At 43.8% G+C, this 15384-nt stretch overlaps 1 protein-coding gene across 4 annotated transcripts in view; it reads left to right on the top strand.

Moving 5' to 3' along the window:
* Positions 1-1520: 1520 nt before the first annotated feature.
* Positions 1521-15384, top strand: part of KLHL1 (kelch like family member 1) — a 129844-nt gene continuing 115980 nt past the window's right edge. For all 4 annotated transcript variants that reach the window (XM_081858113.1, XM_081858114.1, XM_081858115.1 and 1 more), the window contains exon 1: positions 1521-2055. In XM_081858113.1, coding sequence (XP_081714239.1) covers positions 1553-2055 — 503 coding nt within the window. In that variant the 5' untranslated portion in view covers positions 1521-1552. The remainder of the gene's footprint in view (positions 2056-15384) is intronic.

A 15384-nucleotide genomic window follows, 5' to 3' on the forward strand; every position in this document is an offset into this window, starting at 1 on the left:
GGGAGAAGAGTTGGTGGAAGAAGACTGGAAGAAATTCAAAGACTATTTACAGAAACACTGTAAAATTATTGAATGTTAAAATGATGTTGGAATGAAATGAAGCGGTTTTAGCAATAAGGTTAATAGGAATATGTAAAAATGGATTGATATTTGATGGAAATTCAAAGTTATAATATGTGAAGGTAAAGAACTAAGCGAAAACAAAGAGGGTATGGATTTGCTGAACTAACTATTAACTGGAATACAAAAAAGGGAGGTGTGAGGAAGTCATGAAAACAAGTAAATGAATGGTAAGACAATAGAAAGAGGGACTTATTTTTTTTATCTTTTTTACTGTTTTTTATTTTTTTCTTTCTGGTTTTTGCATTTTCTTTTTACAACCTTTATAACCTTTTTTCTTGTTGAAATTTTAATAAATATCATTTTTTTAAAAAAAGGAAATAAACTGCTAGTCTGAGGAGGAGATCGCTGCCCCTGCTCCCTCCAAAACACAGGTTGTGGCAATCTTGGAACACTGAACTCCTGGAGAGGAAGACACTACGCGGGGACTGCACTCGACTTTCTCGACGAGAGCTCAGGACAAGAGGAAACTCGCCCGCGTCCCTCCTTGTTCGCGCAAACTTCACGCCGGGCGAGGGCCTTTGGGGGACAAGCGGGGCTCGAAAACCTGGAAGAGCCCATCGACTCTAAGGGGCCGTCAAAGCGCCGCCGCCGCCGCCTCGTTTTCACGGAAAGCGTGACCGTGAAAATCAGGGTCATCTGGCATCTCCCGCCGCCCAAGGCTGCTCTGAACATCTGCATCCTTTATTGACAGCGCCGGAGAGGGAGGCGCTGGAGAGGCGGAGAGAAAATGGTTCAGCGAGGACCTTGACAGCTGCGGGCGCCTGAGAGAGAGAGAGCGAATCTGCCCTGCCGAGAGGAGCCGCGCCGCCTCCCCGCCCCCCGCCCCCCCCCGCCTAAGTAGCCCTTAAAGGCTACGCAACTTTCGACGCCGCTTCCCGCCAGCCCTTCAGAGAAGGCTTCCTGAGGGGAGCGAAGAACTCCAGGCTCTTTCCACACACTTCCGCGCCAGGGAAAGGAGGCGGCGGCGGCGGCGGCGGCTGAGGAGGAGGAGGAGGAGGAGGAAGCAGCAGCCACCTGCTTTCCTACTGGAGCTGCCTGGAAAAGGGCTGGGGGGGGGCACAGCGGAGGACTCCCCCCACCGCCTCGTCCACCAGAGCAGCGCGCGCTTTCCCCCGCCGCCAGTCCCTCGGGGCGCTGCGCTCTGTGGCGGGAGCCCCGCTCGCTCCTTCGCTTCGCCCGCCGCGCAGTTTGGAGGCGCCCTCCGTCTCCTCGCTGCCGTCTCCGCTGAGGGGGGCGCCGCCGCCGCCGCCTTCCCCCGGTCTACCTCTGGAACTGCCTGGCGCCTGCGTTTATTCGTGCCGTTCTTCTTTGCAAGCCCCTGCCTTCGCCGCTTCCCCTCCTCCGTGAGGCGAGCGGAGCGGGGAAAGCGGCGCCTGGCTCCAGCCGCGAGCCCCTCTTCGTCTCCCTCCGCGGCAGCAGCAGCAGCAGCATGTCGAACTCGGGTCGGAAGGACTTTGACGTGAAGCACATTTTGCGCCTCCGCTGGAAACTCTTCAGCCACCCGGCGGCCCCGGCCGGCGGCTGCTTGCAGCAGGACAGCAGCTTCGAGCACTGGGGGCCGAGCCAGAGCCGCCTGCTGAAGAGCCAGGAGAGGAGCAGCGGCGCCTTCTGGAAGAAAGCGGCCTCTTCGTCGCCCTCGTCCTCCTCCTCCTCCTCCTCGCCGCCGCCTTGCGCTGCCTCCCCGCCGCCCCTCAACGGGACTTTGCTGCCCGCCACGCGGCTCCATGGCCTGGCCGAGCAGCAGCAGCAGCAGCAGCGGCGCCCGCCGGGCCCTCGCACCGCTTTCTACGTGGAGTCCCTGGAGGAGGCGCCCGGCCGAGGGGAGTTTACGCGCGAGCGGGAGAAGACGCTGGTGCTGCGCGAGGTCAAGGAAGAGGCGGCGCCCTTTCTGGCGGGCGGAGGCCAGGCAACAGGTGAAGGGCCCGCGCACAGGTACAGTACCCGCTCAGCGGAGCAGCTGGCCAAACCAGGCGAGGCTGCCTTGGGGGAAAGAGGGCTGTCCACACACACACACACACACACACAGGCGCCTTCCTTAGGCAGGTCAGCGTGCTCTTCCCCGGTAGTTACAGATAGGTAGCCGTGTTGGTCTGCCATAGTCAAAACATAGTCAAAACAAACAAACAAAAATCCTTCCAGTAGCACCTTAAAGACCAACTAAGTCAGTTCTTGGTATGAGCTTTCGTGTGCATGCACACTTGTCTCTGAAGAAGTGTGCATCTGTGTATCTGAAGAAGTGTGCATGCACACGAAAGCTCATACCAAGAACTGACTTAGTTGGTCTTTAAGGTGCTACTGGAAGGAATTTCTTCCCCCGGTAGGTTTTTGCTTTCTTTAATGCGCTGCACTTGGTCACCCTCCCCACGCCCCGCTCCACGGGAGAGTTCATCGCACATGTTGGCCCCCTTGATCTTCTTTGCAATAGGATAACAGGAGGGAGACGCGAAATAAGGCACATTCCCAGCCCACCTCTGCCAGATGCATGCTTTCTCGGGAGTAAGCCCTGCTGAACTCGGGGAGACTTCCGAGCCTTTGAACCTCCTCTCCACTCTGCATGGCTGCAGTCTTGCTTGAAATGAACAGCTGGGTGCTGAGCATGTTCGCTTGGAAGCGGAACTCAGTGGGGCTCACTCCCGAGATGGCTTCTTTGGCAGTTTACTGTGTCCGCGATGCTTACTCTCAGTCCATGCATCAGATCCCAGCCTTCAAGACTTGGAAACTGGTAGAACTTGAGTAAAGATGGGTAGGAAAGGGCTGCATATCCCTCTGAGTTCAAAGGGAGGGATTTAAGTGCACATTTAACCCTCCCTTTAACACCAGTGGCTCTTAAAATTACTCATCTTTGATGGATCATGCACTTAGCCTTCATGATGCCACAATACTCTGGGGCTTTCCTCCATGCCAAAGAGTAATTGCACTTACGCTTCTCCACCCCTCTGCAAATGCTGTTTCAAATCTGCCAGTGTAACAGCCCAAACGATAGTCAGTGAGGAAGAGTAATTTTCTAAAGTTGTAGGAGTGGACCTGGACCTCAAGTTAAACAGTTTCCAGATGAATAACTGGAGGAACTTTCCATTTTGCCCCATGTACTTTTACCACATGGTTTTAAATCCATTGCATGCACTTGGTGTTAACTGAACCCCACATTCCAAATGCATGTGCAGTTATTTCTGACTCTGCATGGACCCTGCAGTGGGATCAGCATATAGGCTACAATTAAACAATCTAGCTGATCGCATGCACTTTAAGTGTCGTTGTTTTCGGTGAGAATTAATGACATGCTTAAATCATTCCTGTTTAAATCTAAAGTGTTTAACTTTGGATGGACTGTGACAATGCTGATTTGCTGAAGAGGGTATGTAATTCTCTTTTCTCTTCAGTGAGTTTTACAGCAAAGGTTTTGTTAAAATTATGCTGCAGGAGGACCAGCCAGGAGTTCTTCATTTGACAGGGATCACAGTAACAAAACTTTGTAATCTCAAATTGATTTGGTTGGTTTGATATCAATCTCTCTTGCTCTTACCAATTGCCTTTGAAGGATACTTGTGCAATACCTTCAGACAATTTAAGTTGAGCTAGACTCAAGCAGAGTCCTGCCCCATATTCCCCCCCCCCAGTGCTTGGACATAAGTCTGGAACACATGAACTAATAATGTAAGGATGGGTGTGTTTGCATATATGCAGAATGCCTTTCTGCCATACCAAATAGCCACAGTCAGTTTGGAGTCAGATTATGAAGATAAAGGCTTTAAACTTGTAGGAAAAAGAGTACCAACTTAAACTCTGATTCTCTCATTTTATAGCTAGGTTATGAATTTTAATATCCAAGCTTATATTCTTGATACATTTTTAAGATACATATTGTTGCTGAAGGCTTAAAGATTGGACTGATTAGTATATGAATTCTAAACTTGTTCTACTAGGTTATTTGCTTCTGCTAGAAGTCCCAAAAGTTATTAAAGTCTTGGTTCCCAAGCATTTTAGTATGGGGCTCATATTAAAAATCCACTATTCAGTTAAAGCTCCATGCTCTGATAGAAAAGTCCTGTAGCCAGTGTTTGCTGCGTTGCCTTGTGGTACCCTCAAAGTTTCCATAAACATTTGGAGTCCATGTCAGTCAATCAGTCCCAAAAAGATGGAGCTAGGTTGCAGTATGTCAGTCAAGTGTCGTTGACATTGATGGAACTTCTGAGTAAATATGTTTGGGGTTGAGCTTCACAAGTATTTGCACTAATAACCATGCACTATTTCCATTTTGTCAAATGAAGTTTTCTGTTTGCATTTCCTTTTGATTAATTAAATAAGAGATCACTCCTTCCTTTCTCTCAGCATATAAGACTTTCAGAGCAGAAACTTTTATTTCATTTCTACTTACTTTAAATGTGCCCCAGTTTTCTCTCTTTCTGGGGTGCCTGAATGTTAAATCAGGGCTGTTAAGAACATGTCTGATTGTCAACAGGCAAGATCAAATCAAAGTTAAGCCATTTTAAGTCTGTCATTTGAATGACCAAGAGTACATGCTTAGATGCGCTTCTGTTAAAACCACAACTTAAGTGTTTCATTTTGGCTGGGTTACATCTAATCAAATGTTGAGGTACCAAACTTGCACAGAAATGAAAGGTTTTTTTAAAAAAAACTTTCTGGATGCCACTCAGATTTATAGAAAGGCAAGCAGGCAGGGGTCTGAATTTTCAGCTTTGCAGTTAACCAAGATGGAACTGAATTATCAGGTCCCATCTTAAAGAGTTCAAACACCTAAAGAATTGTTGTCTGCTTGTATCAAGAGATCAGTGTGTTTTGCTGGATATGACACTTGTTAAATTTGCTTCACTGCTAAGTCTGGAGTTCTGAGAGGTGTGATCACATTTAGTAGGTCTATGCCTTTCTTAAATGCTGCATGTAAAATCCTATCTTTGGGGAAATTGTTGCATGCTCCCCAAATTCTCCAGTGGTAATCTTAACCGTGAAACTATCAATGTACAGTATTTGCCACAAAACTATCAACAGATTGTTGCATCTGCACTTAGTTGCTATCCTTCCATGATTCTAGGTAAACAACTGAAGTTTCCGAAATGACCAAGGACATAGACGGGAAAATTCTGAACTTCCTGAAGTTAAAAACTGTTGATTCAGTACTACTTGTTTTAGCAAAACTGGACCACTTTTGTATGTCTAGTCATTTTTCTGTGTTACTCAATTATCTTTGCTCTGAATACAGAAGGGGAACCATCTGTATTACCTTATTTTACCTTCATATTCTGGGTGTTGGGAAGAGAAATCGCTTACCGTGGTATATTGCATAAAAATATAGGTAATGTTTAGATCAGACAGGAAGAAACTCGCTGTATATTTTTAGATGGCAAAAACCTCCCAAATAAAAACCGATGAGAAACCAAAAACTGATGTAATGCAATTACGGTGCAAACTTCTGGGAGCGTTTTGGAGTACTTTACGTTCATGGCAACTGCAGGTTAGAACAGTGTTATTTGTAGGAGGAGGAGTCCCAGCCATCCTTTTGGTTTCATGGGTGAAACTAGTGCCTGGAAAATGCCAGATGGAAAGATGGTTACTGTGTTTAAGGACATGCATAAAATAGGTGCTCACCTAATCAGTTTTGCAATAGCAAACAAACCAACCAGCCACAAGCACATTGTGGAACCTGGGCAAGCAGAGGGGAAAGTGGCAGTGAGTGCTTCAGATAAAAGGCGGTGGGTGGTAAATGACAACCTCCACCTGAGCTTTCAGTCTTTTCTCTAAAAATACCTGACCTATAAGCAGCACTGTTTGGCAGCAAAACACAGGGTTAGGAATCCCTTGTCTGGTGCCCTAGGTGTAGTTCTGCGCAGTCTTTTATTCACAATTGCTCAATCACTCCTTTAGTTTGGAAAGCATAAAAGATGCTTTGCTCTTTGTTGGAAAGAATGGGACAGGCTCATGTGAATTGGCAGGTGGGAACCTGTGTGAAATCTCAGCCCCATTACTAGGCTCCTCACGTGAGTGGTCCGCTTGTGTGAGCAGTCATTTGTGCGTATAACAATATATGAATCAGTTTCAAGGCAGTGAAGCGGAGAAACTGATTTCATACAATTTGACTTTTTTATTGAAAAGTTTTGTGGGTATTCATGTAGTTCTCTTACTTTGGGAGCATCAGGGGAATTTGTAGCTATACTGGTGATTCTGCAAAATGGAAGGAACAGGAAAAGTGAAACAAAACCTACTTTGGGATGATCAGCAAGTTCCAATCATGTTTGGAAGCTTTGAACCTGAAGAGAGGTTCTTCTGTAGGCATGGGAATTTAGAAGAAAAATGTGATGAAGTGTTCTTTTTCATTTCCTGGTTGGATACATAGGTTAAATGCCAGCCAAAGTTTTAAGTTCCTTTGATTTCAGTGGGACAGATCCAAGTACCTACTTGATCCTCCAATTGAAATAATTAGGATTTTAAAATCATCAAAGCTGCCATGGAATTTACTTCTCAACAAACATGTATAGTTTGTACTGTAGGTTTGTGTAGAATGATAATCTCAGTGGTCACTAGGTGCTTTGAGATCAAGGGAAAAGCTTGGGGATGATTCATTTTTGCTTCATTTCTCTCTTATTTATTAAATAATATCTTCAATACCATGACTGTTAAAGCTGGAAATGGGTGGGGATATAATAGAGCTTTTTGTATGTTGACTCATTAGCAAACAACTTAGGGATATAAGAAAGAGAGTCCAAACTAGCCAATAAATTCACAGTAACTCCAAAATAACACCTTATCTATTTAAAATATTTTAAGGATTGGCCACCACTTAAGAGTCATTGTGGCACTGCTTAAAAGCAACGTGGAAGTGCTTTTAACACTTTCCCTGGCCTGGTTGCCACCCTGCCCTTTAACGCTGCTAATTGTCTCCAGAAGTCCTATTAGCATCACATGGCACCTGAAGCACAGAAGCTTGAGGGGATATTCTGTAGGAAAGAGAACAGAGGAAAGGATTTTTAAGAGGGAGGCATGGCCATCCCAAACATGTTATTTTAAAAACACTATGAATGTAACTTATACGGTAGTTAAGTCCTGAGTTTCTACACAAGAATGAACTGTGGCTTTATCATATCATACTCAGTTTTCTTTAAAAAATGTTGTTTTGAAACAGCCAAACACAGCATGAACTTGAATGACCAAGGAAAACGAATTAGCCATATTTCTGTCTCTGCTGCCCTTTGGAGTTCACTGTATTCTTGTTTTGCCTTACCTCATTAGAGTCTTAAAATTACACTGGTACCTCGGGTTAAGTACTTAATTCGTTCCGGAGGTCTGTACTTAACCTGAAATTGTTCTTAACCTGGAGCACCACTTTAGCTAATGGGGCCTCCCGCTGCCGCCACGCTGCCTGAGCACAATTTCTGTTCTCATCCTGAAGCAAAGTTCTTAACCCGAGATACTATTTCTGGGTTAGTGGCGTCTGTAACCTGAAGCGTATGTAACCTGAAGTGTATGTAACCCGAGGTACCACTGTATTATAAACAAAAAATATTCTTGTGTTAAATGTTTCAATATATCCAGATTGTGTAACCTGCCTGAGGTAGGCAGGTCATTAAATGAGAATTAGCCTGACAGCAACTGCTTTATAATTTTGTGGTGTTTTCAGCTGTGGAAGAAAAATGTTTAATCTTCTTGAAATAAGCTTTTAGTGTGTTTATCAATGAACATGGTTCATTACACAGCAACTATGCTACATAAACAACAAAAATGTGCAAGAGCTAAAGAAAAAGTGCTACTAGCAAAGATCATGGTGGTAAATTTTAAGGATGTTATTAAGTTTGATACTTCTGTTAGTTCAAGTTCAAGTTCTGTGCAACAGAACTTCATTCCCTCTCCTATCCCTGGGTTCACTCCAGACCTCCTCAATACATTATGGGTCTCCCCAACCCTCTGGAACAGATTTAAGATGTGCGTGGCAGGGTGGGGGCAGGTATGGAGATAAGAGAGAGGGGAAATTTCATTGTGCAGCCGAAAGCACTCCCCATAGCAGAACTGTATACAGTGGTACCTCAGGTTAAGTACTTAATTCGTTCCGGAGGTCCGTACTTAACCTGAAGACCACTTTAGATAATAGGGCCTCCCGCTGCTGCCCCGCTGCCGGAGCATGATTTCTGTTCTCATCCTGAAGCAAAGTTCTTAACCTGAAGCACTATTTCTGGGTTAGCGGAGTCTGTAACCTGAAGCATATGTAACCTGAAGCGTATGTAACCCGAGGTACCACTGTAGTTTTATAGTGTCCTAATGATATATCTGAGAATATTATTCAAATCTCTCTGGTGCAAACATATTGCTCTGCTTTCCTTTGGACCACATCATATTGGCGCAGCCCAGGACCTCCATACACTTCCCAGGCTTGCACCTCAGGGAGGTCACATTGGTGATGCTAACACACCAGCTTGGCTTCGCCTTCACAGATGCACTCCATTGTCTCTTTCAGGACAGACAGATGCCAGCAACTCATAACTTAATGTGGTTAGGATTGCAGCCTAAGGAATTAACCCAAATGCAAAAAAGGAGGGTTTTGGGAGAAGAGAGAAAGATAGCATCCCACATAGGATCCATGCAAGAATGTCACATCTTACCTACATTAGGACTGTAATTTTGCTTATTTGATTATAAGGCTGCTCAAATCTGTAGTATTGCATGCAACATTTCCAAAATCACTTATGATTGCAAAGTCTATTATTGTAACTCATGGGTATGCAAACTAAGGCCCGGGGGCCGGATCCGGCCCACTCGCCTTCTAAATCCAGCCCGCAGACGGTCCAGGAATCAGCATGTTTTTACATGAATAGATTGTGCGCTTTTATTTAAAATGCACCTCTAGGTTATTTGTGTGCCATAGAAATTTGTTTATCCCCCCCCCAAAAAAAATATAGTCCACCCCCCCCAAGGTCTGAGGGACAGTGGACTGGCCCCCTGCTGAAAAGGTTTGCTGACCCCTCTTGTAACTGGACATTGCTTTAACCTGAGGCTTTGAGTTCTTGACTTACAAATATTGTCTTAGCTTATGTCTTTCCCCCTTTATTTTAGACTTGGCAGTCAAGATTCCTGAAAAATAATGATGATTCCCACCCTCCTTGAAACTACAACAGTAGATTTCTAAAATACAAGAATTTGTGTAAGCTATCAGATTCTTCTAATATATTAGTATCTTTGGCTGATAATATTATTACTACTTTCTATCATCATTACTTTCTATTATTGTGGCCTAAACTTGCAGTAAGTTTTAACTTTGTATTTCTTGGCTAGATTCTCTGTACTAATCGCACCGCAGCAACACAAGTTATGAAACTGTGCTAACTGCTGAGTAAGCTTAGCAGGCAAATAATAAGAGGAGAGGTCCTCTTGAGGATCCCAAACTGGTCAAGTTGCAGGTTAAGTGAGAATAAATAGACACTTCTCCAAGAGGAAAGATGTAGAAAGTGGGGTACTGAAAGGATCAATATAGGGACCTGTACCTTTAAACTTGTTCATAAACGATTGAGAATTTGGAGTGAGCAGTGCTCAAGTTTGCTGATGTTACTAACTTGTCAGGGTCATTAAAACAAAAAGTGATTGTGAAGAGTTCCAAAAGGACCGCACCAGACTCAGTGCATAGGTGGTAAAATGCCAAATGCAATTCAATGTAAACAAGTGTAAAATGATACATGCAAAGGCAAAAAAAATATAATAATTTCACAATATACATTTGTGGGGTCTGAGATGGCGGTGACTTATCAGAAATGAGACCTCAGGGTTGTAGCAGATAGCTCAAAGAGGGTGTTGACCCAGTGTGCAACACCTGTGAAAATTTAAATTCCGTGCTGGGGATCATTAGGAAAGGAAAGGAAAATAGTTGCCTTTATTGTAATGCAGTTATACAAAACTATGGTGTGACCACATTTGCCGTACTGCATTTAATTCTGGTCATCTCGCTTCAAAAAGGACATTGTAGTCTTGAAAAATATTCAGAAAAGGGCAACCAAAATGATCAAGGAACAGAGCAGCTACCCAGTAAGAAAGGTTGCAGTATTTGAGACTTTTTAGTTTAGAGAAAATGGGTGTTTAGAGAAGAGGGGACACGATAGAAGTTTAGAAAATTGTCCATGGCATGGATGAAGGAATCAGAAACAAGTTGTCGTCCCCTCCTTTCGTAACACTAGAACTCATGGACAGCCATTGAAGCTGAATGCTGGGAGTCTCAAGTCAGACAAAATAAAGCACCTTTTCACACAATACCTAGTTAAGCTATGGAACTCAGTCTCACAGAAGCCAGTGGTAGCCACCAACCTGGATGGATTTAAATGAGGATTAGACAAAATCATGGAGAGAGGGCTATTGAACTCTACTAGCCCTGATGGCTGTGCTCTGCCTTCACAACTGAAGGCAGCAATGCATCTGAATACCAGCTGCTGGAAACCACAGGATGGGAGAGGGCTCTTGTGCTTGAATCCTGCTTTCAAGTTTCCCATTTGGGCACCTGGGTGGCAACTGAGAAGAGGAAGCTGGACTAGATGGGTTGTTGTCCTGACACAGCAGGCTCTTACGTTCTTATGAGAGATTCGGATGAAGGATGGTATACAAATTTAACGAACAAATGAATAGAATTATATTATGGTAACTCAAAAACCCAATATTCTGTCCTATTTGTACTCAAAATCTGACCTGACCACAGTGGTAACATGCTACTTATTTTCTGGTCTTTTAGCTAGCAAAGGTAAAGGTGTCACGAAATGCGTAAATATTGAGATTAATCCCTGAACCTATTCAGCCTTGGATAGTTATTGCCAGGAGGTGAACCTATCTTGGTATCTGCCTTGGTAATCTTTCTTCTCCCCCACTCACACAGTGCCATAGCACAAGTTCAGAGGAATTAAGCATCATCTATGTATTAGAGGGATTTTTTTATTTGTTTGTTTTTTCGTTCCTTATTTTACACTAGATTTCTATAATCTCCTTGAAAAGTTGGGAGACAAGCTTTGGAAAATCCTTATTAATGCAACAATGGGAACTTGTAAAGGCTGGATATTCATACCAAGAGACATTGGGGACATCTTGCTGAAATCCTGTTTCACTTCACTTGGATTCAGATCACAGAGTAAAAGTTTGGAGTATTGCATTTGTAGGCAAAACATTTTCTGGAGGGTTTTTATGCGAAGGACTGACATTTTTGTTTATTGCTAAAAAACTTCTGTGAATACATTTGAATTGCCATTTTATGCGTCCTCATTTTGTGAGCTTCCATCTTTCTTTTGATGCAGTCACAGTGCATTTTCTTCATCTCGCAACCCAATTCCTTCCTTTCCCCCTTTCTTTAAATAAATGGGATTCTACTGTTCCCATAACCTTATTATAGCAATACCCCAGTCCTAATGACCTTTTGCTTGGAATTAAACGCAACCGAGAACATTGAAATTTATATCCCAGCAAAGATGCTTAGAAAAAGGATTGTAAGTGTCTCTTCTGAATCCCAAAATGGATAAAGAAATAAAAGTTTTAAATAGAACAAAGGCTCTTATGTACCATCTGCCTAATTACCAGCTAAGCTACTAGTTCAGCCTCTACACAGGTGTCATTTTATAAATAAGAATCTTTGACCATGAATACAAATTCTTTGGGAAAGCTTTTTTTCTCCCTAGATTGCAGCCCCTGATAAATTTAATATTTTTATTAGCAGTTTTCTACAACCTGAAATAAGTTTTTTCTCCATAATTTCAGCTTTCAAAATTGAAGAAAAAGAAAATGTATTCAAATTCTACACTAGGGATTCGAATGGAAGCAGACTTATATAGGCAGCTAGTGAAGGTGCACAACTGGTTAGATTTCTGCATCCTTGTGCTTGGACTAATCCCTGTTGAACTGCTTGGATGCCTTCTTTTGTTCTTCTTTCAGAACTCATTTCATTATTCAAAATTCAAATTATAGCAAAAGGAGAGCAAGACTTTCTTTTCATGTGGATGGGTTTATTCTCAGGTGCATAGAACATAAAGTTGGGTTGTCCTTCCTCTGAACAAGAAACCTACTCTGGTCCCTATATTTTTGTGATGGTATTTCTGCTTGCAGTGCCAGCGTAATAGTCATGCGGTACAAGCATGACATTGTATTTTGTGACATTGTGTGTCGTTTACCTCCATCCCAAATTTGTTTTATGGCACAGTAAAGTCTTGGCTACGCTTTTAGTTGATTCAATTGTGATTCTCAGTTTCCATCCCATTAAAATCACTGTGATTAAATGTGGATCAAGCTGTAAATCTTATACTCGCTATAAGCTTTCCTAGCATTAAGTTTAAAACAGAAGTCAGGATTCCTTTTTAAAAAATATTGTGTCCTTCCTTTTCAAGAGAAAAACTATCTTATGATCCCCATTGTTGCTTGTGGGGTGAAGAGCAGGGAGGTAATATTATGTACAGCCCAGGGTAGCAAGAAGTAGAGCAGGAAACAAGCTACACCTGCTGAAATTCTCTCTTCTAAACAGCTGCTAAAATTGCACATTCTTGTTAAATCTTCACATACCGCGGCTGCACCTCTTTCACATGTATGCAGCCCTGTAACATGCCTGTTGTTCTGGGTTTGCTGATGAGTTTGTGTTTCTTTGTATTCTTTAGCGGCTTGTGTTTTACATTAAAAATGGCCGTCAGAATTTAACAAACATTTTCCAACAATTTTGTATGTTTTAAAGCATGTTTGTAAGTTTCTTAGAGACCACCTTGCGTTAGGTATCAGTTTAATTCATTAACAAGGGAGCATTTATTTACATGGGAGCATTGTTTGTTAAATCCGCCAAATAATGCTCCATATTTGTCTACTTTAAAAAAGATTGTTCAACACAAAAATAGTTCCACTGGAGTTTTTTCATGTTATCGTATCTTGTCTTCCATAAACATATCATGACTTCCACCAAATCCTATAGTTCCTTACCTGGCAGAACTCAAATATAGGGTTGTGCCCTAAATATTTGTCAGATATACATACCTGAGCAGTTCTCCACTGATAAAGTGAATTAGATCCAGATTCAGCATTTTCGTGAAAATCTGCTTCACTATACCTGATATCTCGTTTGACAACCCACCCCCTCCCATGACCCAAATGTAGAGGAGTAAATAGGGAGTAAGAGAAAGAGTGGTGACAGAAAATAAGAATGAGAAGGGGGAAGGTGTGCTGAATCACTAGAGAAAACAGATGGCAAAGAACTATAGAGTTCAGACTAAATCCCAGTGAAATTAATGCTAGAATAATCCCCATTACATACTATTTATTCTTTGACTACTAGGTTCTACAGACTGTCAGACAACCCTGCCCAGCTTCTGATATGGGGTGGTTGTTAATACTTTCTAGCATTGAATGGTGAGATGTTGGCTACCATTGCAATCTGCAGTATCCATCGTCGTTGACACGGTGATGCACTTTCTCTTGTGTTAAGAGGACGTTTCTGCTTTGCAGCACCTCCTGGGTTGAGTTACAATTAAAGAAATTAACACAGAAATATTTAGTGCACCGCGGTATGAAAGAGCAGTATGAAAGCAATAAACAGCACTTCAAATAAGCACCATGTGTAGATAGCAGATGCCCCCATGTCAGGTTAAGAGCTGAAAATGTAAGGGCTGAATCGAGAGCAAACGGCATCCACCAACTAGGATGGGATCATTCCGTATCACATGGACTTGACCCATGTTCAGTGACAGTTACCTGCAAGTTCAGAAATTTATTGTCCCATTGAAGGAAGGAAAAAGGTGTTTTATTCTTACTTATTCCTCTTTCCCATCCACTCCATTGTGACCCTGAAAGGCTGACCCTCTGGAATGGGTGAGAAGTGTTACTGAGATGTGGTGCTGGAGGCTGTAGCAGGAACACAAAACCGACAAAAATTAACTCCTTCCTCATTCTTTACATGGGAACTTCTGTTATATCCTATTCCCTTCTGTTCACAAATGTGCTGGTCTGCTTCCAACCCAGTACGTGATTCTTAATATTTCTCTATATTTGGTAAAGTTATGATTGTGCAGGTGTGTTAGCCTATAAACCAGGGGTCAGGAAATTTTTTAAGCCATGGGCTGGTCCACTGTCCCTCAGATCTTGTGGTGGGCCAGAGAAGTGGCACTGGGGGGGGGGAGCTGGAAGAAAAGGCAAGGGGGCAAGTAGTCCTCCTCCCCACCCTCTGGGCCCAGCCGCTGCGCTTACCTTCCCAGGGGCTGCTGCCGCCACCACCACCAATGCCACCACCGCTTCTCGTGGGTAGGCAGAGTGAGCTTGTCTGCTCTTCTCTCTGGCCCACAGGAGCACCAGGGTGGCGGTGGCAATGGCGGAGGGAAGATGAGTGGCGCGAAAGGGCTGGCTCTGGAGAGGGGCTGCTTAAAATGGCACTCAGCCCAGCCCCCTTCCTCCTCTAGGCAGGGCGGAGAGAAGCCAGGAGGAGGGAGGGAGGAGGCGTCACCACAGTGTGTGTGTGTGGGGGGGCGCGGATTGGCGCAGCCTGAACGAACAGAATCCCCACGGTGATCCACGGACAGTCCGCTGGCCAGATTCTGAAGGCAGTTGGGCCTGATCCAGCCCACACACCTTAGTTTGCCAACCCCTCTTGTAAACTGTAGGGCCCTGATTTGACTCTCCTGCTGCTGCTGCTGCTGCACCTGAACTTTGCTGAGCTCCCAATCTGTTGCTCCACCTGCACCATACTGAGCTCCTCTTGCCCACCCCCTCCCTCTAAGGAATTGGCATCAACATTCACACCTGGGAAGACAGGCGTGTAGCATCACCTTGATTGTCCCACCCTCCACCGACTGCTGGGTAGAAGGTACAGTGGTACCTCGGGTTACATATGCTTCAGGTTACATAAGCTTCAGGTTACAGACTCCGCTAACCCAGAAATAGTACCTCGAGGTAAGAACTTTGCTTCAGGATGAGAACAGAAATCATGTAGCAGCCGCGAGAGGCCCCATTAGCTAAAGTGGTGCTTCAGGTCAAGAACAGTTTCAGGTTAAGAATGGACCTCCAGTATGAATTAAGCACGTAACCAGAGGTACCACTGTATACAGATTTCACAGTTGGGCATAGATCAAGATTGAAAACGTTTAGTAAATTTTTTTAACATGTTTTGAACACTTATAGGGGTAAATGAAACACATGGGTGATCTGACTGCTTCAGATTCAGAAATGGCAGGCTTGGAATGAGACAGGGAAGGGAGATGCTGAGAACTGAATAGTGTAGTAAGTAGCAAGAAGTGGCAGGTATCCAGTGATGGACTGGCAAAGAAATCA

This window comes from Podarcis erhardii (assembly GCF_964252035.2).
Source record: "Podarcis erhardii genome assembly, chromosome: 4".
NCBI classification, from domain to species: domain Eukaryota; kingdom Metazoa; phylum Chordata; class Lepidosauria; order Squamata; family Lacertidae; genus Podarcis; species Podarcis erhardii.